Source organism: Balaenoptera physalus (genome assembly GCF_965194825.1).
Source record: "Balaenoptera physalus genome assembly, chromosome: 11".
Classification (NCBI taxonomy): domain Eukaryota; kingdom Metazoa; phylum Chordata; class Mammalia; order Artiodactyla; family Balaenopteridae; genus Balaenoptera; species Balaenoptera physalus.
Window position 1 is genome coordinate 103,028,737 of NC_138896.1, and position 27,108 is coordinate 103,055,844.

Consider the following 27,108-nt stretch of genomic DNA (forward strand, 5'->3'; position numbering starts at 1 on the left):
CAGGGGTCATTTTGAGCTCGGAGAAGGGAAGACCAATTCTACTCACAACGTAACAACCTAAACATCTAGACAGATATTTGTTTAACAGTAAACACATTACAAGGAAAAGTTCTAGAAACAGCTAACGTCAGCCACTGACCACTGAGTGGCAACCTTAGTCAGAAAGGCTGAATAAGATGCAGTTCTAAATACACGCATCTGGGGTGTGAATGTATTTTCAATTATATTTTCCTAGACTGGCCCACGGCCCCAGAGAGCTGGGCAAGGGATAATTTTCTTTCGGATCCCATGATTGGTTGACCTCTCTGCTATTTCAGGCCACTTACAGAGCATAAAATTTTTTTAAAACTCTCTTTGAAAAGGGGCCAAATTAAGCACTAGCCTCCTCAGAAGGTGAGGAAGCAATGAGGCATATGTAATATGCTCATGTAAAGGGACAGAGAAAAAACCATGAATTTGGATGCTTTCGTGGCTCCTCCACACCCCACCTGCAAATTCTTTCCTTGATTAACTACAGTCACAGAGAGGATAATAAAGTGGACTCATTGGCAACAGGCAAGGCGGGCCCTGTGCTACAAGTCAGGGCTAAAGACAGGTTCCATCCAGTTAAATGGGGCTGACGGACCTTTCCAGTAAATACCTGGTTCCTGGTTCGAGCATTTCTTCTTCCTCTGATAACAAAAAATAAACAGGCAGCAGAGCAGAAGAAAAAGAGAAGATTACGCAGAAGTAATAAGACCAGTTAGAGCAAGCAGCTCCTTCAGAGTCCGGGAACGCCGAAATGCAATGGCAGCCAGCGGAGGTCCGGGGAGACGGCAGGCGACCTGTGGGCCCAGTGGAGCTCTGGACCTGCCCGGCCAGCCTTCCAGGGTGGCTGCCTCGGACGCCAGGGGGCAAAGGGGCCTCCTTCAGTCCTTGTCAAAGGGCAGGAATGGTGTGTACTGAACACTTGCTTCACCCCAAGTCTAGCTTCTCCTCAACACGGGGGCTGTTTATTCACCAACGGTGAGAGCCCACCTAAGACCCCTTAAGGTTAGCCCAGCCACCCACAGAAAAGGAGGGACACACGCCCTCAGGTGTCTACTGTGACACTGTCCCTGCAAGTCAGCTCAGGAAACCTCACTCTCAGCTCTTAGTTAACCAAGACCGTGTTTATCAGTGCCCTCTGGATAGGACCAAACAGGATTCCATCTGGTTCCAAATTCCACACAGCTGCCCGTGCTTTCCTACCAAACACCTGGGGCAGCTTGTCCCGGGTACCCACTTGGCTTTGCTTTTCTTCTGCCCACGGACCCTCACCCTGGCACTGAAAAAGCCTCAGGGAACCCAAAAGCTGACAAAGCCTGGAGGGAGGGAGGGCAGTGGAGTCAGAGAGCCTTCGTGATCTTGCGGGCAGAACCGGAGACTTTGCTTTCACTGAAGTCGCCCATTCGCAGGGGAGCACTGCCTCTTCTTCCTTCCCACACGTGCAGTGGGTCAGGCTCTGGGGTGCGTGCTGTGTCTCATCCCGACTGAGAAACGGGAGGATGTGCGCCTGCTTGCTGGTGTCACCCGTCCAGCCCCTGGCATCTCAGCAACTAGAATTTTCCTATGTCGACTAAGCCTACCTGAACCTAGGACAGCAGTGCCAGGTGATCAGACGGGGCCCCATGGGCACTCTCCGGAAAGCCCAGGCAGCACTAACAGCTAACATTTCCATGGTGTTTACTCTGCGCCAGGCAGAGCTCTAGAACCTGGCAGGTGTTACTCATCTGATCCTCGTCACACACTCAGGAGGTGGGTAATAATCATTCTCATTTTATTGAAACAAGGTAAGGACTCCCCCTGCCCCATCCCGAAGGTAGACCTCCTGGGCCTCAAAATTTATCATAATAAATTGGGTTTCCTTCTGTCCGAGAGAAGGGGGGGAAAAAATCAAGGATTTTGAAAAGAATCCATTCAGGTAAGGTCCTAGAAATTTATAAAAGTAACTCCAACTACATTTATCCGTCATTCTTGGGGATGCTTCCTTGTCCCTCTAAACCCTCATAATCACGGAGTTTCTGTGATGTTATTTTATTGAAAAGCCTTTCAGAGCTTTAGAATTTCAGAGCTGGGGATTCTTAGTTCACGCTGAATCTTCTTCCAGATAGCATGGGAATCATAAGAGGAAATTAAATTCCATTCCCAAAGGCTGAAGGACTGGATGCATCACACTGCCTTTTCATTTTCTGAGAGTTAACAATCCTTGAGGTTGGGGTCCCGCCGCTGCAGTGTGTCCCCACAGGGAGCTTAGAGTGGGCGCGCAGAAGAGCTGGCGGAATTGCACTGATGATGTGAGGTACAAGCACACGTGACTATAAAGAAATGCATTCGCTCAACAAACATACTTTTTTCAGTCAAACGGTCCCCTGAGGAGCCTGTGCTCTTATTCCAGCAACATGCTGCTGCCCAGTGCTCTGGGGTGTCCCTCTCTGGGGGCTCTTTTCAGAGCCAGTCCCCTAGTGTCCACTACGGCCTATGCCTCTTGCCATGTTGTGGCTCCAGTGGCTACAAAGCCGGGCTCTGATTGGCGCTGCTTTTCATTCCAAAGACTGGGGTGTCTGTTCTCAGACAAAGTTTTGGCACCGCTGACAAAGGTCCTGCTGCAGGCTCTCGGAAGACTGACCAGCTGCAGCAACGGCTATGTATTTAGAATAAGGATGTGGCTTCCTGGTGACTACCTCCAAGGGGCAGACACTCCCACGGTTGATGCATGACACTCGATCGTCATGCATTTTATGTAGGAGCTCTCCATTCAGAGCGTGTTTCACTAAACAGAACACCTAAGTTGCAAATGCCATCAGGTAAGAGCTCCTTCCAAGCGTCCTGACAGAGCACCCGTTTCCAAAGAGCTGAGCATATTCTGAAAGGTGTCTGTGTCTCTGGGCCTTTGCTCATTCTGTTCCTCCTCTCAGGGGCTCCTCCGTCCTCCCCTCTGCCGTGCTCCGACCCGTCTTTCAAAGCCGCCCGGGCCCCAGTGCTCACAGTTCTTCCTGCTCTGCGCTCTCACAGAACTTATTTCCGTGGGGAATCAGTCACCAGGTGCTCATCCTGAATCATCTTCCACGTTCAGCTTTCTGTCAGAAACCTCCTGAGCAACATGATAAGCTCCTTGAGGGCAGAGAGAGTAGCAAATGGGCCTCAGTCCCCTCTCAGTTCTGGAGTATGGCTTTTTCGAGAAAAAGTCTTGTTGGAGCGAGGAGGGAGGATGAAGAAAGGGCTCTTGAGACAGCCCCTCTTCCCATGACCTTCTGGATGGCAAACTGCTCACTCGGGTCCCCTCCAAACAGCACCCCTTCCCTGATGCACACAGAAGCGCCCCTCCTTTTGGGGTCCTCCACACCTCCCTCCTCTGAGGCATCCTAGAGCGGCTGCTGCTGTTTCCCACCCCCGGGCAGTCCCAACCTGTGCCCTCCTTTTCCCCTTTCCCTTCCCCCACTGTCCCCCAGAACTCAGCTTACAGGCAGAGGGACCCAGGCTGGTCCTGCCTACCCCCTCCCACGCCTGAGGCCAACCCTCCCTGCCCGGCAAGTCCTGTGCGTGCCCTACATGAGGCCAGAGGATAGAGAGCCAGAGCGGGGGCAGCCTCAGCACTCCCAAAGTGTCGGCAGGGCCTGAGAACCTGTACTTTTCTCCTGACTCTTATTTTCTGCAAAGGGTCTTCGTTAGATGGGGGCAGGCTTCCAATAACTGTCAGGGACCTTCCGCTGTTCCCCTAAGTAATGTTCAGAATGCATCTCCCCTTCCTCAAGTGTGTCCCCCACGTGCTGCCCTTTTCAACTCCATCACCATCTTAACTTGCCTTGAGCTGTTCTATCTGGAATGGCTTGATCCTGCACCCTTTGCAGCCAAGAAGCAAGAAGAGAAACTCACTGAGGTGAAAAGCTTTCTTTTTAGTTTAAGGTGTAAAGGATTAACCTGGAATTCTAAAGGGACTACCTCAGCTCTTTTCTCTTCTCCCAAACTGCCTAACAAGAAACAAAATTAGGTGGAAGGGTTGTCTCTCGTACAAATTGTATGCGTGGTGTTCCCTTGCTGGTATATTCCCAACTTTAAAAAATCACTTGTATAAAAACACTGTTACTCACAGGGCTTTTCTTTGTGTTGTTTCCAACCTGTCTCCTCCTGGGAGACGTGAGTGTGACTCAAGGCGAGGGGCTTTCTCTAACTGTCCCTCAGGCTGGTCAGGACTGCAGTCCCTGAAGCAGTGAAGTGGGGCTGGCAGGGACCACCGTCTGGCACGGATTCAGCGCCACCTGGATTTTACTGGGTCCCAGCACGACTGCAACCCTCCCCCAGGGCTGAGAATCAAGGGAAAGCACTTAGGAGCAACTGGTCAGAGGCAAAAGCAGCTCTGATTAGAAGCCCTCGCTGAAGCTAAGAGCAGGCTGCCGGGAGGACCAGCTTGCCACGAGGCCTGGCCGAGGGCCCGGATTGAAAGTTCCAGTCCGTCAGTCGTTGGTAGGTCGGTAGGTTGGGGCAGGGCTGTTGGCCGGGGGAAGAGGTGGAGAAAGGCTGCCATTACATTGGGTGCATTCGCGGACTCCGTGGCTCCCCAGCAAGTACCTTAATGAACGCTTCCATACAGCCGTTAAATAGTTTATGGCTACACACTGAGAGAGGCCTAGGTCTCCTCATTTTCTGTGGTTTAGGGGGAAGACAGGGGGGCCTAGGGGAAAACGGAACAAAAGAAATCAAGAAAGCAACCAAGGTAAACATACAACTGGGAAAGACGCTCTTATGACCCACGACTGGAGGAGAACACAAAATGCAAATGGAAGGCCTGAACCCCCAGCGCATTGGTGTCCAATGCTCCATCTGAAGGCCTCTGGATGTTTAAGCGGGTCTTAATTTACCCACGGTGTCAGGCAGGAGTAACACAAATGTATTCTAAATCACAGGAGGGCACAGCACGTGTCCAGGAAACCACTGAAACTCCAATCAGGGCTGTCATCCCGCAAAGCTGACCAGATGGAGGGGGAATCAGGGGAGAGATGTAATCTGTAGCCCAAGAAAGCAAGAGACTTTCAAAGACGATTGGAAGGGTTAATTTTCATTATTTTGGCTTAAATGCATCACCAAGTCTCAACTCCCACTGTACCAGGGCACTGATCTTCCTAATGCCTCCTGGCATTTCAAATGCACTTGACTAATCTTTATTCCGTTGATCTAAGAGCCAGGCAATTATTATTCTTATTTTAGAGATGAAGAAATTGATGCCAGGAGGGAGGCTGCAGCTTCTTTGGGGTCCCCAGGGGACCCAGGATGATGATTATCTCCTGTCCTTTAGTCAAGTACACTTTCAGTTACAGTGTTTTCAAATCCATTATCACACTTAACGTCAGCTCAACCTTGCGCGTGTGGTCCCATTTTACAGAGGCCTAAACTGAGGCCTAGAGGGGGGAGGTGGCAGAGCTAGGCCCCAAACCCAGGCCTCTTTGGCTCCAATCCCAAGGTTTTTCCCAAAGGGTCTGTCATGGAGCCTTAGGGCACTTTCTCATTTCCAGCCAAAGACTCATCCATCCCATTAACCCTTGCCAGCGGAGGACCCGTGGGGTCAGGTTGAAAGTGTCTTGCTTGACTTTAGGATCTCCGTTCCCTGTGCTCCATCTCGGCCACAGGGAGGGGCGATCATACCACAGTTCACCAGCAACAGCGAAACAGCCACAAACACTGGACCAGTGTCCAGAGTTGCTCACATGCATATACCTGTGTTGGCTTATTTGCTCATCTTTCACCACCCAAGTTGGCCTGACTCAATGCTGCCAGCCTTCTAGGGCAAAGGGCTTTCTGAGGTTAGGAGGAGGGTCCCTAACCAAGAGACACAGTTCATTTGCAACTGGCTTCGTTCATAATTTGAGAGGTACCAAGTGGAGACCAAGCCTGACACAGATAATGTCCATGCGTGATGAACACAGACCTGGGCCCACAAGCCTTGACTGATTTCTGTGAATGGGCAAGAAATCGTATGTGCCGTGGAGCCAGTCAAGGAGATAAGACTCATGCTGCCTTGCTCACTGGCCTTGTGGTGCCTGTCTCCCTCAGCAGGCCCGCCATCTAGGGAACTCGGATCAACTTCTAGGTGTCTGAATACTGAGCAAATGCTGCTAGCTCCAGGACATGCATGGGCAAAGACACAGTGGAATCCAAATCTCATGCCACCCAAACACTGGAACTAAAATAACAGCACAGACCAAAATTTTGCAAAGAAACAACAGGCAAGATTATTTTGAGCTCATCTTGGATCTACGTCAATTTGGTTAGCTAAGTCCATGTCATTTCTTTTTCATAAGTTACTTATTTTTTGAGGATGTGGGTATGTGAGAGTGATATTTCTTACAACAGATCTGCTTTTGAATTTCCAAATGCCAAAAGAGAGTGCCAAAAATGTGACAGGGCCATAGGTTTTACGTATCATAACTGGAGGGTAGCAGCTGCACCACCTTGTTTCCATGGTGATTTGGGTTTCTGTTTTGGGACGTTCTCACATCATTTCCTTATCTCACACTGCATGATACCCTCACGACAACCCTGTGAGATAGGCAAAAACTATTAAACCTACTTTAAACATAAGGCAAACGAGCCCATGAGAGATTAAGAAACTTGCCCAAGGTCACGGGAATAGAATTCAGCTCTTCCTACTCCAGGTTCCGGTGTGATTATGGAAATTGGGAAATTGATTTTATCACAGAACATTCAGCAATAACATTAAATCATCTATTAAACTCTCATGGTCAGCAAGAGTACAGACTCTTAATGCAGGTGTTGGACACCCAATACCAAAAATATCTAGGGTGCCTTTAAAATTTATATCCTAAAATAAGTCCTAAGGATTTTTTTTTTCCTTTAAGTTCCATAATTTCTGCCCAATCCAGAAAGCGAAGGACTGTTAGAACCGCATCAGGATTTCTTTCTTTCGTGTGGTGCTCTGTGCAGTGAGCGGAATCTCTGACAAGGAAACGTAGCTATCCCAACTTTGCATGACATCAAACTGATACCGACTTACTGAAGTGCTGGGTGGGGCACAAAGTGGGGAGCAGGGGGGCAGCTCAGCCAAGGAAAGTGGGGCAGCCTAAGCCTTCCATCTCTTCTGCTGCTCAGTTGCAGAGCAAAAGGAAAGAGAGAGAGAGAGAAAGAGGCAGGGAAAACAGGAACAGAGAAAGCCACGGAGAGGAAGAAAGAGAAACCAGAGACCAATGTCCCCTTTCTGCCTTTCAACCAAGATAAAAATTAACACGCGTTAGTAACACAGGAATTGGCCTCAAAATTATTCTGTGACCAGAAGGATGGTTATTTCCCTAGACAACCCAACAGACGTGGGTGTCGACATCCAAAATGGCGGCAATATTGTAGTTCAATGGTGGTCAGGCTCTTGGAAGCTGTGCGTGGGTGTGCATGGGGTTGCATCTGTTTGGACAAGAAATCTCAAGTGATTTCACTGCTAATCCAGACTTGGAGCGAGTCAACCTAGGTTAGGGAAGCCAGTCAATGGTTTGAATAACCATATATCAAACCTTACATTTGCATCTGGCTTTGCCATTTACCATACGTCTTTCAAGTGCATTATTGCATCTGGTCAGCCTAATTACAGGGTTATTATGAATTGGGGCTATTCTAAGATAACGTTCTAAAGTATGAGAAAAAAATATACAATGTGTTGCAGCCCATGTGCAAAACTTGGTCTGTCTATACAAGGCCAGCAACAACTTGGCTGAGGGGACCTACTCAAATAATCACCCAAAACGACACTGACCTTGGACAGGAAACTATGGCAGATAAAGAGGGCCACAGTATAGAAATAGCTCACCCAGGGCATTTAAGATAAATTTTAAAAACACTTCCAAGTTAGCAGTGCACTCCACGGTAAGTTAAAAATGATTTTGGGAAGTAAGAGGAAGCTTTTACTTTACTAAGAGAGTTGCCTTTGACCTTGGCCAAGGGCCAAAGTGCAGATGGCTGGATTTGCAGCTTAGTGCAGTGTATATAAGTGGGAGGTCTGTAATCCTAGCTTGGATTTCCCAGGCCCTAGGTCAAAGAGGGTGTGGAAGACAGCATCTCAGAGGGCTTTATTTTAAAAAAAACAAAACAAAACCTCTCAACTTTTCTCTAAGGAAGACCCTGGGACCTTGCTAAGGGTTTGATTACAGATCTCTCCTACAATCTGCTGGAACCATCTTCTCCCACATGAGTTCTAGGAACTAGGAGGAAGTGAGGGATGGCTCAATTCATCCCCCATCTGTTTCACTATTTGCAGACTTTGGTGTAAAATGTGGCTTCTGTTGTTTTGGGACTATGACAACACTCTTGCAATAAGTAAATAAATAAATAAATAAATAGGAGTTTGTTTCTAAAAGGTTCTTAGAAAGTAACCCTGCACATCTGCTGACCCATGTGCTGGGAGGGCCTCGCCTGGTATCATGAATCATCCCAATGTCCGGGGACTGCTGGGGCCTAGAGGAACAGCTGCACGGGCTAAGCTTCTGGAGAGCCCTCAGTCTTCCCCCACCCTGGGCCAGCAAACTGAAAACCCCAGAGCTTTCCAAGCCTTTTCCCAGCCAACTCCCTTCCAGATGAGGCGGGAGTTAAGGGTTCATCCTCCCTCTTGCCAAGTAGGACAGCTTTCCAGGATTCTGGGCCACTGGGAAGAACTTGTGGGAAAAGGATGTCTTTGGGTCACTGGGCCCAGAATGAGGCAGAAGTAGCTCTCAATGGCCACATGATGGAAAAGTGCAGGCCTCTGGGCCACCAGGTCAATTCAACTTGGGCAGTGGGACAGGCGTTGCTGGGAACACGGAAATGGATGGGCTCTAAGGAACCCGGGCAGCGACAGGGCTGCTTATGGACCTAAACTCTCTGCAGGTAGAGGAAAGGTCCAGTCCTGAAGCCAGCCTCTCAGCTACCAGCTGCTGAGTGAAAGTGTTCACTGGTTCTGGTCTGCTCAGGGAAAAGCCCAGAGGATAACGTTGAGCGAGCTGGAGAGAAAGCAGAAGCTGCCCACTATTACTTCCCCCACCAGGGGCTCTGCCATCAGGCCATCCCAGTGCTGCGAGGTCCAAAGCCAGGGCAGGCAGTAGCGAGCGTCTGCGCGCGCTCGCGTGGATATGCGCATGCGTGGGCCCGGTGGTGTGCGGTTCCAGCCAAACCCGGAGCCTTGGCAAACTGGGACCCAGGGCTGGGCCCCACGCCTCGGCGGTTTGCTCAGCAGCCATAGAACGGATGGGGAGACAGGTGGGCAGCTACCCCACAGCCTCTGGCTTCTCCTGGTTGCCCTCGGCCACTCTGCAATATATATTACCTTCCCGTCCTCCCACCAGATGGATGGCAACGAGGGACGACACCCACTTCCCACAGCAGCTCTGAAAGGCCCCCTCCCCGTCACCAGTCTAACGCTGGAACCAGCAGAGCAGCCAAAAGACCTTTGCCTTCCCTCTCAGCACAGCCACACCCCCGTGGGGACACGGGCGAGGCGCTGTCCCCTCTAAGACTCCTCCGCTGCCCTGAGCTCCAGCACTGTCTCGCCACCTCCCCGCCTGTCCTGCTCCTCCCCCCTCCTCCCACTGCCCACTCAGGCAGCAGGTGAAGGAAACAAGATGCACCGCTCTTACCTGGTTGTACCGCATTCTGCTCTCTCCCCTGGAAAGAAAAGTGTACATTGATTTAATTGTTGGTTTTGTTTTCATTTTTGTTGGTTTATTTTATTTTTGAGCGGAGAACATTCATCTTTTTCTAAAAACAAGAAACAACACCTTAATTATTTGTGAAATGGGAAATCTTATTATGCCTAAGGTATGTTCTGTTACGAAGAACTGAGTCTTATTAAATCCTCAGTGCCTCCTATTTGTAGGGCCATGTTCACATATATTTCATTTGTTATTGTTCCTACACAGTTTTTTTTCCAGCGGTTCTCAAACTACAACCTGCTGACCACTGGCATCAGAATCTTCTGGAACTCTTGTCAAAAATGCAGAGTTTTTGGCTCTTTCCTGGATAAGGACCCAGGAATCTGCATTTTGACAAGCACTCCCGGTACTCTCTTCTATGCATACCCCAGCTCGAGAGCTCATGCACTGCTTTATGTCCACAAAGGTTTACTGAGCACCTGTCATGCCTGGCACTGAAGGGTATCAGCCATAAGACACCTTCTGTTGTTACTCAACCCCCGAAGCACCCACCCCCAGCCCTCCTGCCTTCATCCTCAGCTGAAGACCTTCTCGCTTCCTTCACTGGAAAACAAAATCAATAAGACAGGGTCTCTGGGTACCACCATGAGACCTACCCACCTACCTGCGCCTGCCCACTCCCCTGCTACCTCCTTTTCCCGGTGCTCTGGAGGAAGCATCCTGCTTCTGCTAAAACCCAGACCCCGTGCTGCAGGTCCCATGCCCTTGGCCCTTTTCAGGGGCTTTGCTTCTGCAAGTGTCTCCCCTCTCTCTAGCATCGCCAGTCTCCTCTCTTCTGGATCATTTCCATCAGCGTATCAACACGTACACTGGATATATCCAACCTGCCTTTTAAGCCTCCCATTGACCCCATTTCTCCTCTAACTCAATCTCCATTTCTCAGCTCTCCTTTCCAGCAAAACTTCCTGAAGGAGCTCTGTTTGGAGTCCCTGTCGCTTCCTCCTCTTGCCTTACTGCAGCTGGCTTTTGTCCTCACCACTCCACGGGGACTGCTCTGTGCGGCTGAACCCAATGTCTCCTCTGCTCTTACCTGACTGCTCAGCACTCAGCACTGCCTACCTCAGTTAATCACTCCCTTCTTCTTATAAAGCTTTTTCCTCTTGATTTTCATGACTCTGTACACTTTCCAGGTGTCCTTCCTGCCCTTCAGGCTGTTCCTCAGTTTCTCTTGTTGTCTCCTCATCTGTCCACACTCTAACCTCTAAATATTGGAATGCCCCCAGGATGCAAACTGCACCTACCCACCCTCTCTAGGTGATCTCAAATGCTTGCTGAGACTTCCTAACTTAATCTCCAGATCTTACATTTCCCTGGAATTCCAGACTCATATCCACTGCCCTCTTTTTTAATTATTGAGGTATAATTTACATATAAAATTCACACATTTAAAATGTATAATTCAGTGATTTTTAGTAAATATTCAAAGTTGTGCAACCATCACCACAACTCAGTTTTAGAACATTTCCATCACATTGAAAAGATCCCTTGTGCTGATCTATAGTCACTCCCTCTTCCCATCTCCAGCCTATGGCAATCACTCATCCACTCTCTGTCTCTATAGATCTGCTTATTCTGGATATTTCATAAAAATAGAATCATACAATATGTGATCTTTTGCATTTGGCTTCTTTCACCGAGCATAATGCTTTTGAGGTTCATCCACAGCATGATTCAGTACTTCATTATTTTTATGGTGCAGTAGAGAACCTCTAAGCCAGTGCTGTCCCATGGAAATATAATGCAAGCCACAATTTCTAGTAGCCACATATAAAAAGTAAAGAGAAACATGAAAGATTAATTTTAATGACACATTGCATTTAATCTATCAAAAATATTTCAATATGTATCAATATAAACATTAATAAGATATATATATTACTAACTCTTTGAAATCTGGTGCTCGTTTTACACATCTCAATTCAGACTAGCCACGATTCAAGTGTTCAATAGCCTCATGTGGCCTGTGGCCACCATATTGGACAGAACAGCTCCAGACCCTAGAATCCCATCTAGCATTCACATGAAGGGACTTTATTTAAAAAAAAAGAACAGAGCATTTATGTTTCTCTATTGTTTCAGAAAACAATGCTGAATGGGGAGAAAAATGAGGGGAGGAAGAGAGTTAGAGAAGTCTGAGAATAAAACTTGGAGCGAATCAGCACACAATTCCTTAATTCCTGACCAAAGTCACAAGCAGTTACAAGAGTGACTGCAGCTGGCTGAACTGAAGCCAAAGCAGGAAAGGAGAAAAGTTAGGTAAAACAGGAAAATTTGCTCTGCTTAATTTGATTGTGTGTCTGGGGTCTGGGGCAAATTCCTACCAGACATCAATTTGAGTTAAATTTTCACGTAGATCTAAGACCCTGAGTTGAAGCTGATGGCAGCCCACTCGTGAAAGCATCAGCCAGTGGCTTGGGTTGACTATAAAGCACATCATTTCCCTTAGGGCTGTAGTCAGCTGTGCAACTCTGACTGACAAAGGGGACCTAGGAAGAGGTTCCTGCTCTACCTCCTCTTGGTTCCAGAATTGCCCACTCCCCTACATACTCACTGTGGTCCAGGCACAGTGCCCTTCGTTTAGTCCTACCTCACCACATCCCTTCCTGCCTTCACACAGGCTATTCCCTCTGCCCCAAACACTCTCTCCCCAGTTTTTCACGTGGCTGACGCCTTCCCATCCTTCAGTCTCAGCTTAAACATCACCTCCCCTCGGAGGCCTCTCTGATCACACAACCTAAAGCAGGTGCCCCAGTGCTCCCCAACCCCATACACAACTATTCTCTATCTCAGCCCCAATTTTCTATTCGAGGACACTCACAGTTATAATTCTTTACTTAATGGTTTTCTGTTTGAGGTCTCTCTTCCCCATGAGGGCAGGAACCTTGTTCGTCTTGTATATACTGTGTCCCCATGGATGGATGGACAGATGAATGGATGGCCAGGGGGGAAGAAAGGGGTAGGTAGGAATCAAAGGATCTGGGTCCTGGAGTGGAATATGTCAGAACACACTCAAGACAGACCTTCCTCTGGCAACGAATCGAATTTATTCTCCTTCAGCTTTGACTCACATTCCAGATCTCAAGAACCTCTTTACCAGAAACATCTTTTGGAATATGGTGTTTCAACTTCTAACAAATAACAGAAATCAAAAATGTTCTGCCCTTTACCACCTGAGACCTCTTGGGATTTTAAAAACATATTTTATAGTTGGTGGCTCAGTCATTTTCTAGAAGGTCAGACTGTCCTGGTCCCAGTGGACATTTTGCTCTGTAATGGGCTATTAAATCTTGGCCTGAAAAGGTTATGTCTCATCCCTTTTATAGACAATGCACCATTCACCCTAGAGGGGCTATAGAGTAAGTTGAAAGAAAACTCACCCATATCTTAAGTGTAAACCCTGGAGCTTACTGACTACCCAGGACAATAAAGAGGTCAGAAATCTAAGACTCAGAGATGATAAACTAAGAATCCTCTGGCCAATAAAACGACATAGCAACAGCCAAGGGCACATAAGGGCGTGCACTCTTGTTCCCAAGATGTGGCAGTGACATTTGTAACAAGGAATGACAATTTGCAGGGCACCTAGAAGCATTTTGACTTGTGTGTCATGTTCAAAAATTCACTTCTAAGTGAGGGTGACCCAAAAGACCTAGTTTCCTCCAACTTGTGGTTTCTTTGAGGCGTGCTGTCAAAAGAGTACTTGAGAGAAACTGAGGCACTAGACATGATATTTCATTTCATTTTTAAAAAAAGCTTTGTATCTTTTTAGTAAAAATATTCCACTTGGCCCCATATTTCTCACCTGTTTTCAAAATGACCAGATTATCCCCCCAATATAAAATAGCTCTCAGGTGACATAAAAAGGCCATTGATGCGGGTGTCACCCTACCCTAGCCCCACTCTTAGAAGAGCTTTCTACTGAATGGAAGAGTTAACATGTCCAGGTAGAGGGGAATCATCTGAAGATGCTCAGAAGAGTGAATTAGAAGATTCTGAGCTTTCTTTGGCCCGCTCAATTTTTCATGCCCCAACTTTGCCCAATGGGCGAGATCTTTATCAAACTAAGTCAGCGCAAATTCTCCCCTTTCCCCTAATGCCCTTAGAATCCACATATACCTTTATTGTACAGGGGAGACACAAAAATGACTGAAGATTTGGTTTCAGCTTCAGTTTTTTCAGTAATTCAGTAATTTACTAACTTCAGTTAATAATAATGTATCAATATTCATTAATTGTGACAAATATACCATTTTCGTGTAAAATGAAGATATTAATAATAGGGGAAATTGGATGTGGAGTATATGGGAACTGTACTATCTTACCTTTGCAACGTTTCTATAAATATAAAACTATTCTAAAACAAAGTTTATTAAAATTAAAAAAACTATGGAGAACAGTATGGAGGTTCCTTAAAAAACTAAAAATAGAACTACCATATGACCCAGCAATCCTACTACTGGGCATATACCCTGAGAAAACCATAATTCAAAAAGAGTCATGTACCACAATGTTCATTGCAGCTCTATTTACAGTAGCCAGGACATGGAAGTAACCTTAGAGTCTATTGACAGATGAATGGATAAAGAAAATGTGGCACATATATACAATGGAATATTACTCAGCCATGAATAGAAATGAAATTTGAGTTATTTGTAGTGAGGTGGATGGACCTAGAGTCTGTCATACAGAGTGAAGTAAGTCAGAAAGAGAAAAAGAAATACCATATGCTGACACACATATATGGAATCTAAAAAAAAAGATGGTTCCAATGAACCTAGGGGCAGAACAGGAATAAAGACACAGACGTAGAGAATGGACTTAAGGATATGGGGAGGGGGAAGGGTAAGCTGGGACGAAGTGAGAGGGTGGCATGGACATATATACACTACCAAACGTAAAATAGATAGCTAGTGGGAAGCAGCCACATAGCACAGGGAGATCAGCTCAGTGCCCTGTGACCACCTAGAGGGGTGAGATAAGGAGGGTGGGAGGGAGATGCAAGAGGGAGGGGATATGGGGATATACGTATGCATATAGCTGATTCACTTTGTTATACAGTAGAAACTAACACAACTAACACCAGCAATTATACTCCAATAAAGATGTTAAAAAAAAAAACAAAAAACTTCGCCAGAATTGACCAGTCTAACAAGACCCATCCCAGTTATCAAAAGAAGCACAGTGGGCTTTCCTCATAGCTGGCTTATGAGAAAACAGGACTATGGAAATTCTTCTAGATGGCTCTTTCTTAGCCTCCATTGTACTTCTGAAGTTGCATTTTCAGTTTTTTGTTGCTCTTCAGCTCAAAAGTCAGAAGAAGGACTCATAAATCACATCTCAAAGCAAGGCGCAGCTGAAGGCTAAATAAACTTGGAAGACCAAATGGGTCAGGAGTTACGCCAGCCAAAACTAATTATTATTATTATTTCATTAAGGCCATTCAGGCAAGGGCAGGAATAAAAGGTTGCATGTGAGAGCACTCATGGAGGAGCTGGAGAGAAGCACTTCCTCGTCTGGGATCTTATTTTTCAAAAGAACATCTTGTTTTCTAAATCCAGGGTATCTGATTTTGAAAATACAAGTAGCCAGCAACTCACATGGACCCACCTTTTGCTACGACTCATGAGCAGCAGCCCCCCATCACATGACCATAAAAACTGATTCTGCGAGCCATGGAAGCTGCCCCCGTCACACACACACCCAAGCTCCTCTCTAGGACTTTCTGTCTCTCCCCTTTCCCTCTATTCTTGCTGTTCTTGTTCCTCCGTGTTACCCACACTCCTCCATGGCCCCGCTCGCCTGGTCCAATACTGAAATGTCAGGATGGGCAGAATGTAGAGGGGCGGGACGGGGGAAATGAAGAAAAAGCTCATTGCAACTCCTTCTCCCCAACTCTTCCTCTCCATCAATGAGTTTTGACAAATGTAAACACCCATGTCTAACCACCACCCAAAGCAGAATATAGAACATTTCCATCACCTCCAAGAGCTCCCCAGCTCTCACCAGCTAGAACACACAAAACTAGTCTATGGCAATAGAAATCAGATCAGTGGCGCCTTGAGGTGGAGGATGGGGGCGGCTGACTGCAAAGAGGCACAAGCAAAATTCCGCGTGGTGGTGACAGGTGGATGTATGCGTTTGTCAAAACTGAATTCTACACATAAAATGGATGCATTTTATGATATATCCATTATATGTCAACAAAGTTGATTGAAAAAGTTCCATTGGTATTAGTTTTAAAGTCCTGGCTGTTCCTTCAAGCCCTAGTTATTCAGCTTCCTTGAAGCCTTTCCAGCTCTCCTGGGCCCACAACGAAACCTCCCTCTCTGGACTCACAACCCTCAGAGTCTGTACTGTTCACCTGGCAATTCAGTCAGTATTTCTGTGGGATAGTGTTATCGCTATTTAATTTTTTATGAATTCATGTGTTGTCTCCCAGCTAGACTGTAAGTGCCTTGGGGTTGGGAAATGGTTTCATTTTTCACCAGTTCTTCTAAAGCATGGGGCTCACAAATGCCAAGCGCCTGCAGAGCCTGGCAGCCCCCTTGATAGCTGCTGAGTGGACAGGAATTAGGGACTTGTGTGGCCAGGACACAGCCACTAGAATGTGCACCCACAGGGAGAAGAGAGCGAGCCAGGGAAGGCAAGGACATGTTGCGGACAGCGAACTCCCACCGGCAGTGACCACCAGCCCCACAGCCCAGCACAACTCTCGTCCTGTCACACTCCTTCCCCAGAACACTCCTGGGAGCTCTCTAGGCTGCTTCAAGCTGTCATCTCGGGATCTACTGGCATCATCATCTTAGAAATTCCCTTCATCTCTCTTGTACTGGCCCCCTGTTTCCCAGACCCCATTTTTTCTTCCCTTTCAGTGGAGCACATCCTTCAGCCAACAGCCCTCTCTAAACAGAACACAAGACTATCTCTGAGGTTGCCCAGCAGCTTCAGAAGCCCCAGGTCAGCTCCTCCCCTCAAAGCTGAGCCTCATACCCGGCTCCAGGGCCACCAGGACTTGCTATAAACCATCTGTGAACTAAAAATGCCACCTGCCATATCAGTAAACAAGGGATGTTGCAGGCATCAGCCACTACAGCCACTCCCGACGGAGAGCCCTGCGGGAGCTTGGCATGGAAACATAATGCCCAGGGACTTCCCTGGTGGTCCAGTGGTCGAGAATCCACTTTCCAATGCAGGGGACAGATTCAGCCCCCGGTTGGGGAACTAAGATCCCACATGCCACAGGACAACTAAGCCAGAGTGCCACAACTACTGAGGCTGTGCGCACTCTAGAGCCCGCGTGCCATAACTAGAGAGAAGCCGGCGTGCCGCAACAAAGAGCCCGCGTGCTGCAACAAAGAGCCCGCGTGCTGCAATGAAAGATCCCACATGCCGCAACAAAGATCCTGCGTGCCGCAACTACGACCCGATGTAGCCTAAATAAATAAATAAATAAATGAAATATAATGCCCACCAGTGAAACATCAGATACTGCAGCCACCCGCCCCCGCCCCCACCCCCAACAAATGGTGCACCCTGAGTTAACTCAGGATGAGAAAAGACAGGATACTGGCTCCAGAGAGCTGAGGTGCATATCAAAGGAATGACTGCACTGAGCCCCGACTCTTGCATCTTCCCATATATAGAAAAGTGCCAAATTCCTTAACGTGAGATGTCTGGTTTTCCTTTATTAACAGCAATCTTTAGATGTTCCGACTACCTGGTCTTTGTTGCAAAAACTCCTATATATCCTGGCTTCCCACCTTGCCTCTTTGGAACAGTGTCTCAGAGTTATCTGAGATGCTGTGGCCTGGGCTTAAGTCCTCAATTTTGTCCACTGAATAAAATATAACTCTCAGCTCTTAGGGTGTGTATTTTTGTTTTCGGTTGACACATCCTTGACCTTGGATGGTTTCTAGTTCATGTTCTGGTGACCTTTCCATTCAACGTTCATTCAGTGGCTTCTGAGTGCCTGATATGAGCCAGGCACTGTTCTAGACACTAGATAAAGTGGTGGACAAAATAAGCAAGGAAGTCCCTACTCTGGTTGAAGATATGATGCTCTTGGGGGTGGGGGTGTGACCAACGACAATAAGCAGGTGAACAAATAGTATATAGGATGATTTCACATGGTGATGAGTGAGATGAGGAATATCAAACAGAGAGAGTGTTGGGACAGAGGTGGTGATTCCTTGAGGCTGGGTGGCAGGAGTGTCTCAGAAGGAAGTGACATCTGTGCTGACAGCTGAAGGGAGCTGATAGGGAGCCATCCACACAGAGACATAGGGTAAGGGCATTGCAGGCAGTGGGAACAGCAGATGCAAAGGCCCTGAAGCAGGAATAAGTTGGATGAGCTTTTTTTTTTTAATTTTTTTAACATCTTTATTGGAGTATAATTGCTTTACAATGGTGTGTTAGTTTCTGCTGTATAACAAAGTGAATCAGCTATACATATACATATATCCCCATATCTCCTCCCTCTTGCGTCTCCCTCCCTCCCACCCCTCTAGGTGGTCACAAAGCACTGAGCTGATCTCCCTGTGCTGTGCGGCTGCTTCCCACTAGTTATCTATTTTATGTTTGGTAGTGTATATATGTCCATGCCACTCTCTCACTTTGTCCCAGCTTACCCTTCCCCCTCCCCGTGTCCTCAAGTCCATTCTCTAGTAGGTCTGTGTCTTTATTCCCGTCTTGCCCCTAGGTTCTTCATGACCACTTTTTTTTTTTTTTAGATTCCATATATATGTGTTAGCACATGGTATTTGTTTTTCTCTTTCTGACTTACTTCACCCTGTATGACAGACTCTAGGTCCATCCACCTCACTACAAATAACTCAATTTCATTTCTTAGGTGAGCTTTGATGTGCAGAAAGGAGCTCAGTGCCGCTGGAGTACAGTAGGGGAGTGGAGGATGGGTAGATGAGGTCAGGGAGGCAGGCAGAGGTCAAGTGACCTTGGGCCTCGTGTGCCATGGGAGCAGTTGGGATTTTATCCCACCCATCGTTGGAAGCCTTTGGGGAGCTTTAAGTCTAGCCCCCAGGTCTCCCAAGGACCAAACTCTGCTTTACACATATGCATTCTCCTTCTTGGACCTCGAATCCTGGCCAGGCACTCCAATAGTATTCCTGGCAAACAGAATCTGCTAAAAAGCAACACTGCAGACGCCTGTTCCCTGAATCCCACCCCCTACCTATTGGGGACCCTCATCACTTTATCTGGGACCCTCCTCCACAACCCAAACTAAGACTTGTGTTTGCCCCATAGTTTCTGCAGCCAGACTGGACCCCCTCAGCATCTGTACCAGAGCTATTTTTCCAGACTGCTCACCCTGGTAGGTGGCTCCAGGACCAGGCCTCATTCCACCAAGTGCCCGGGATCTCCATGTGAAACAGCTCAAGGCACGACAACACAACCCAGCGGGGAAGACAGCCCCCCTTGCCGGCCTCTGCCACCTGACTCACCTTCACCCAGAGTCTGCTTGAGTAAGTCATGCTTGGCCTGTAGCTTAGTGATGAGGTTACTGCCGTTCACATATTCTTTAAATTTCTGTAAGACACAAGGCACAAGGACATTACCGATCGCAGGGCCAAGTCCTGCCATTTCTGCCTCCATAATGGGCCTCCAGGGCGGGAGGACACCCTCAAGGCCCCAGGCACGGGGAAAGGGGTTTCTGCGTCAGCTCCATCAGATACCCAGCTCTGCAAAGCGTGGCTGTCCAGTCCTATGAGGCATGTCAGGTCAGTTTGGGAACACAGAGAAAGCTCGGGGGATGGGCGCAGTGAAAGGTGCTTCTGTCAGGTGAGGACTGCAGGAGCCCGGGCAGTGGGCTTCTTTAGCCATCAAAGTTCCTCCGTGCTTCTGGGCCAAGAGCGTGCAGCCGAGACAAGAGAGCGTTATCAGATCTGTCAGAGGGGAGCCTCAGAACATGTCTCATTTTATCTGGCTGCACTCTGAAGGAGGAAGGGCACTACAGGCCCCTGGAGACGTTCCTATTAAACTAACCCGAACTGCATTTGGGGATATGATTTTCTTCTTTTTACAGATGAGAAAGGTGAGGCTGGCACAAGAAATGATTTGCCCTGGGACCCCAGGCTGCCTCTAGTTCTGGGGCCTGGCCAAGCACAATGCACTTGGAAGCCGTGCCAGGAACGGGACACCCAGAACAGAAACACATCTACCTGCCCCCAGTTCAGCCTGGCCTCAGCCGTGCCTCTACACAACTACCAGCTTCCCTCAGCCCTGCCCACCCCACGTCGCCCAATCACAGGCCGGGAGCCCTCTCTGCTGGACCATGAGCCACTGTAGGCACCGTCCATGCAGGTTCCTTTCTGGATCCTTGGTGCCTACAGCTGTGCCAGGCATATAGTAGGTGCTGAGAAATTCAGCTGAATCTCTGACCTGGTGGGACTGACATAGCAGAGTAGGAGAGAGACAATAAACTAACAAAAACATAAGTAAAATACACAATTGGTCAATGGTGGTGAACGCTAGGGATGGAAACGAGGCAGGAATGAGGAACTGGGAGTGAGGGCAGACCTCACTGCAAAGTTGCCATTTCAGCCCCGGCCTGAAGGAGGTGAGGAAGGGAGCCATGTGGGTGCACATGGGAGGGGAAGGGTCTAAGCAGAGGGGAACGCAGCTACAAAGGCCCTGAGAATGAAGGCAAAGGGACGGATGTGATTGCCCCAAATCTGCCAGCTAGTTTCTCACCAAAAAATCCATTCTATTCCCCAGCCAGAAGGCTCAGAAAGGGTGCAGAGGAGCAAAGAAGTGCGCTTCGGCAGCTCAGGACATCTGGAACGTCACCATCTTCCCGCTGAAGACAGGTGTGGGGAAAGGCCCACAGGGAGGGGGCTGACATGTGCCCGGATAAGACTGAGGTCACCGCACCCTGGCCCACCCTGCTGGGTTTCTGGGGCTTGTGGCGTCCTGTCTCCTTGGTCGTGGTCCTTCTTAGCTCCTAGGGCCTTGTCCCGTGGTTGCTAAGAGTCACTCCCCCTTGTATCTGTAGACGGTTTTCAAACATGTACATTTGGTCCTCACTGCAATCTCAGATGGCAAATGGTGGAAGCATCACCATTCCCATTCTCCCCAGAAGGAAAAAGAGCTCAGAGCTGCGGCCACTCAGTGTGTGATATTGGCCAGATTTCTGAACATTTCTGGGCCTCATGCCCTCCTCAAGGTAAAATGAGTAGACTCATGGTGCTTCTCCAAGTGTGGTACAGGGACCAGCGGCCTCCTACCCAGCTGGGGAGAGTGTCCACATGCAGATTCCTGCTCTGGAAGACTGTGAGTCTAACCCGAGGAGGGCACCACAGAGGCCCAGAAGTGCTCACATTTCCAGGGTGCCACCTCAGGGAGGGTGGTAGTCTGGGAACCTACGTTTTCAACAAGCTTCCTACATGATTCAAAAGCACACTTCGGTTTGATAACTATTCACCTAGAGGCTCTCTCTGGATGCTTCCAGTAATATAGCCCTCTGATTTTATCGCCCTGTGTTTAAGAATTCACCATAAAAAGCAGAGCTGTGGTATAAGTAGGTATTCTCTCCATCCTGCCTCACTGTCCCAAGCCAGGTGAAGCTCCAATCCCAAACTTGTAACTCATGCTTTGGTGGGTTAGTGCAAATTACACCTGGTTAGTGCAAATTACACACTGGGGCTCTGGGGCTTGGGGATCCGGCTACTTCTTCCAAGCTTCCCCCAGGCTTCACGTGTGACCCATGAAGGAAAGAATGCCATTGAATCATATTAATGTTTGCTTTAAAAGGAGTGTTATGTCCTTAAAATACCTAAATAATGTCACAACATCACGTCATGAGGTGTACTAGCCAACCAGATTGATAACTTGAATATTCAGATCAAAATATAACATCCATGACCCCCATCATGGATGCTGTCTTTTAATTTCAAGCAGGCTGAACCCCCTTCTTTGCTTCTGCTGCCTAAGGGACAATACGCATCCACACTCCTCACTTATCTTTGTAACCCATAAATTCTCTACAAACACAGTAGGCCCCTCGTGGAAGTGGTGAGCCCCCGAAACTGGCATGGGCTGATTCACATAGTATTCACATAGTATGTGCTAAATAAATACTTGAATGAATGAATGAGTGAATCGGTTCTTTCTTGAAAACAACAAAGTCAAAGAGTGTTGATGAAGGAAATGCAGTAGGCGTCAACCGTTGGTTTTTGACAGGGATTTGACGAGGCCCAGCATGAAATGGAGTTGGATGTTAGAATTGGGTGGGTTTGTGACTGGTTAAATGACCACAATCTAAAAGTGCTGATTAATGGATCAATATGAGCCTAGTGGCATGTTTTGAATAACTCTGTCTTTGGCCTGGGCCCTGAAGTACCAATTAGTTTTTTTTTATTGACAAACTTTAAGGTACAGAAGCCACGCTTACTGAATCTGCAGACACAGGGTCTGAAGACACAGCATATGTGATGAGCAGCCGGATCAAGATCGTGACAGTCTGGAACCATGAGCTGAACCCATCAAGAGGAAATCTAAGCGGTAATAAACATCAGACCCACCCAAGACATCACCTACACATCCCATAGGAGGAGGGTGGCCTCGTCTAATGGCAGTACGGTGGGAATAGAGATTTAACTGATACTAGGTTAAGAAAAAAAAAAAGAATATGATCTTAGGACATATGGAAAGAGAAGCATAGCTCCTAATGTGGAAGGAGGTGAAAGTTTAGCCCTGCTTTGTGCTGGTCACTCTGCTGCTGGGAATCTTACTTAGAAGAAGCACCGAGAAGTGGAACACGTTCCGGAGAGTGTCGCTAGGATGCTGAGGGCACTCAAAACAAAAGCTTAAGAGGCTGGATTGAAAGAAGTAGATATGTTTAGCCTGGAGAAATAAAAACCCAGCTCCCTGCAACCTTGCCAGACTGTCAAGTAGAATTAGCCTCTCTCTGGGTTGCCCCAGAGAACGGAATTAAGATCAATGACCAGAAATCCTAGTGAGGAAGATTTTTGAAGATAACAGAGATACGGGAAAACATCATAATATCTATAGCCAGCCACAAGCCAAACAAAAGGGTTGTTTGGGGAAGGAGGGAGCTTTTTAATCTGGGGCTGTTCAAGCAGAATCTGAATGACTTTTGGGCAGGGATAGAGTTGAACAGGATCAAACATCAGATGGAAGATGTAAGGTCCCTTCTAACCCCATTCCACGTTCACTAAATACACGTTGAAATGAAGCCCCGATGCCTCTCATCCCTGTTCTCCCGTGGCCAAGTGAAATGTAAGTAATCTGGGATTTTACATGAAGGGCTGGCAACTCACCAGCAATTTGCAAAGATCACTCAGGGTGTTGTTTGCAGAGTCCGTGCCCAAATTTGACACAACTTGACATGACAACCATACACTAAACTTGAGGGTTGTGACTTGAGGCGTGCACCTGGCTCTGTTAGCTCTTTTTCCTCTCACGCTACTGAACACAACTCTCTCTGTATTTTTTCTAGAACAGGAAAATCACAATAACTGTCAATCCAAGATCAAGGCTGGTGCTACCCACTGGTAGCTCACTTTCTGCATTTCACAAAGCCACGCCAGGCAATTTAATCTGAAAAGCACGCTGGAAGAACTGTAGGTCTAACTGACCCACGTGGTTGCTCTGGCTCCCAGCAGTTTGGGCTGCTCCCCAAAATCACTGCCGGGGGAGGGGTGGCAGACAGAGGATCCTGGGCCAGGGCGCCACTTACTGTAAAATAAAACATTTCTGTCTCCTGCTGGTTGGCTCTCCTCTTGGCGATGTTGATCTTGCTCATGTAGGTCTCGGAGGCGGCTGACTTCACAGACTCCGTGGACCGGCTGTGTTGGAAGGCGTCGGAGACGTCGAAGTCCTCCACAGTCAGCATGTCCTGCAAGGTCTGCATGGTGGCGTCCAGGGTTTTTCTAACCTGGGGAAACACAAAAATCCTTCAGGTTGACAGAAATCCTTCAGCCTCAGAATGCCTTTGACACCTCAAAGCCCTTTCCCAGCCGTTGCTTTATTTCTTCCACATAAAGCATCAGGAGGCAGGCAGGACAAAGATGCTCATTCCCGTTACAGTGATGTGGAAAGTAAGGCCAGCAGCTGGCTCGGGGGAGAAGCCAGGTGGCCTAATCTAAAGTCATGTCATGGGACTGCTTCTGCTGGAGACAACGTCGGAGAATGTTGTGACCAACAAGGAACTTGGGTGTTGAGGTTTGTGTCTCTTTATGGTTATACAACCCCAAACTAGCTCCTCCTGGGAGGCAGGTCCCTGAGGAGGAGCAACGCTAGAAACGCTCCCCGTTTCCTTCATCCAGAGAAGGGAGGGGACACAGCCTGGATAAGGGCAGCACTGTCCTCAGTGAGTGAACTCCCCCGCTGTCGGCCACTGAGTCCATGCAAGCCTAACTGAGAAAAAACAGCCTCGAGGAAGATAGACCCAAGAGACACACAGTGTGCTCGGTCCTCCAGGACTCCGACTCCTCTCCCAGGACCGAGCGGGACCCCGGAGGCTCCACATGCAGGGCCCGGCCTCCCCACAGCCCTTCACTGAACTGTGCCTAAATGGCGTACCGGAACTTGGACGGAGGGTCGTTCCAAACACAGTCCTGGGAGAACTGCGTCCACATTCGCTGCACAGTGATTGCTGCTCAAAGTCTCTCTTGTCACTCAGATCTCAACTTAAAAGTCGCCTCCTGGTGACATCAGGCCTCCCCCACCCACCCCCGACCACCATCCTTAACTTAGTGTCTGATATTCTGTGTACGTATTCATTTATGGGTTCATTCGCTTTTGTGTTTTACCACCTGTGTTTTCTCACTAGAACATAAACTCTGTGAGAGGAGGTACTATATTGTCTCATCCACTCACTTAACTCTGCACAATGTTTAGCGCAAAGTATGTGCTAAATAAATACTTGAATGAATAAATGAGTGAATCGGTTCTTTCTAACATAGCCTCACAGAAGCTCCGGTTGAAAACTGAGCACTTCCATGGCCATGAACAGCCTACCCTGAGGAGCATGTGCTTCACCCTCCCTTCCGTGGCCCCGATTTCCAATTTAAATTCCATTAACATTATTATCCATATACAGCATATACCGTTCCATGTAAACAATTTAAAATGCTTCAGGGGAAGATGTAGGGCATAAATAAAGAAAGAAAACACTCTGGCCGTATTCTCTCTCTTCTCAGGTTTGAGAAACAAATATATAATTTGTTTCCACATAACCTCCTCACAGGGACTGCTTTGATTCGTTCATCCTTAGCTACACTCTGGCTCACGTTCGTCCTGGCTACGTCCTTTTTGGAGACACAAAGCAACCTGTCCTCTCTGCCTAGAACAGCCCTCTTGAGGTCTGAAGACAGGGACCACGGCTCCCCATCTCCAGCTTCAACTGTACTTCTCAAGGATGGACCTGCCCATGATCTCGGGTGACACTCCCATGTCCTGGTGTCCTCCAATTGGGTGATGTCCTCCCTGGGTGGGGGCATCCTGGCTGGAACAGGAGGTCTCCCATGTGGCCTCATCAGTGCACATCAGAATGGAGCCACTCCAGCTGGTACTTCCATTTGTGCCCACCTGGCGGAAGTCCTGAGCCACCAGCTGCAAGGGAGCTGTGCTGGCCACGGTGAGACAGAAGCTTCCTGGAGCTCAGAATCTATGACATGTTTAGTGTGCCCTGGGTTATTTCTTTGTGTAATTTAAAATACCTACTATATTTCTGACGATAAAAATAACATAAGCTCACTGCAGAAAATAGAGAAAGCACAGAGAAGAAAACAGAAATCACCTATACTCCTGCAACCCAGACAAAACCACTATCAACATTCAAAGTATTTCCTTCCAGTCTTTTTTTCTATGCCCGTGAATATGCACAGAAACGTGCACACATACTTCAGTTTACCCTGGTTAGGACAGTACTGAACATAGAGTTCTACTTCCTCTTTGCTTTTCTTTAACATCCTGTGAGCATTCCCCATGCCATCAAAGATTCTTAGTGTAGGTGGTTTTGACAGTTGTGCATCTTACAGATGAACCCTGATTTCTTATGTGTTCCATGGCAAGAGTGGACTCTGCAGGACCAGTCAGGCCTTTGTAAAGAAATCCCTCACAGGGCGAAGGGGCTCACTCACCTCCTCGTTCTCGATCTTGAGAGTGGCCAGTCTGGACTGCAGCTGGTGGTACCGCATGAGCAGTTCCGTCTGGACGGGCTGCTGAGCACTGACCTGGCACACCTGCAGAAATGACAGCCACCGCCTGCGGTTGACCGGGGCCCTCGCCACCTGCGCGTAGCTGGGGCCTGTCTATCATTAACATCCCCATTGACAGCTGCGGAAACAGGCCTGGAAAGGTTAAGTGACCTGCCCAAGGTCACACAGCTTGTACCCAGCGACACCAAAGCCAGCCGGGAGCCAGGGGCCACCCTCTCACGCTCTCGGTTGTGGTCTACATTTGTGCAGCACGTGACGGTTTCCTACTCAGAGCTTGGACATAATCTCATTAAGTGAGACTAATTGGTTAATTTCCAGGCAGGAAGCGGTGGTAAGGAAGCAACTGCCTAAGAGAAGCCAGTGAAAAGAACAAAGGATGGAAACAGTCAGCGGAGTGGCCCAGCAGGAAGATGCTCGAGAGAGAGGCAGGCATGGGGCAGCGGCCCTCTCACAGGGGCCGCTGAGAGAGGAGGGGAGATGAGAGGAAGATGAGAGAGCGATACTGTTCGCCTACACCCATTCCCACCAGGGCTCTCACTACCTGTGGGCCTGGCTGCCTGGCGTAACTTGGCTGAGCTCATAAGGGACAGCAGGCCTCTGTTCTTTACCCCTACCTGGGCAACCCAACCCTGCAGTCACCAGATGATGAGCCAAAGGGCTGGACGTGAGGGCACAGGGATGGGGCAGGAGCTGTGGGGAAGCCCGGCAGAAGGCTTCTCTTGCAAATGAAGAAAGTGGGCAGAGCCATTGGAGGGTCCAGCAAATGCCATCGTTAAAGGCGCCTCCTGGTCCCTCCCTGCTAAGCAGGTGCAGCGACAGCCCAGCTGAGCTCCCACTGGGATACAGAGGCTGGCTGGGTCCCCCTGACTCTCGTGTGCCTGGGTGGAGGGAACGGGGCCACTAGGAGAAAGTTCTGGGCACATGTCCCTGTGGTAGAGATGGTGGAGACGGGGAGGCAGATATGACACCTGGTGGCTGTCTCTGTTGGTTCCAGGGACTGGGGCCTGAGCCCTGGAGAGAGGGAGGAATGACATGGAAAAGCTCAAGGAGCTATTTTCATAAGAAGTTGTGTGAAACTCAGGTAACTAGTGTGCTGCTTAGGGGCTAGTGAAGAGTGCCTTCTCCCATTTTTTTTTCCAGAACATAATGAGGATGTCAGCAGCGCAAGCCCTGAAGAAAACTGGGTTGGCTGGTACTCCAAGGGCTCA

At 48.3% G+C, this 27,108-nt stretch overlaps 1 protein-coding gene across 6 annotated transcripts in view; it reads right to left on the reverse strand.

Annotated features, from left to right (window-relative positions):
• SRGAP3 (SLIT-ROBO Rho GTPase activating protein 3) overlaps positions 1-27,108 on the reverse strand; it is a 277,808-nt gene that overhangs the window by 49,733 nt on the left and 200,967 nt on the right. The window contains exons 8-13 of one of the 6 annotated variants that reach the window (XM_082415580.1): positions 25,823-25,924; positions 23,416-23,613; positions 19,160-19,244; positions 9,627-9,654; positions 7,028-7,114; positions 641-671 (exon numbers count right to left, since the gene is read on the reverse strand). In XM_082415580.1, coding sequence (XP_082271706.1) covers positions 641-671; positions 7,028-7,114; positions 9,627-9,654; positions 19,160-19,244; positions 23,416-23,613; positions 25,823-25,924 — 531 coding nt within the window. Of the gene's footprint in view, positions 1-625; positions 672-4,587; positions 4,691-7,027; positions 7,115-9,626; positions 9,655-19,159; positions 19,245-23,415; positions 23,614-25,822; positions 25,925-27,108 lie in introns of all 6 variants that reach the window. The other 5 variants (XM_082415579.1, XM_082415583.1, XM_082415582.1 and 2 more) reach the window with 5 other exon arrangements.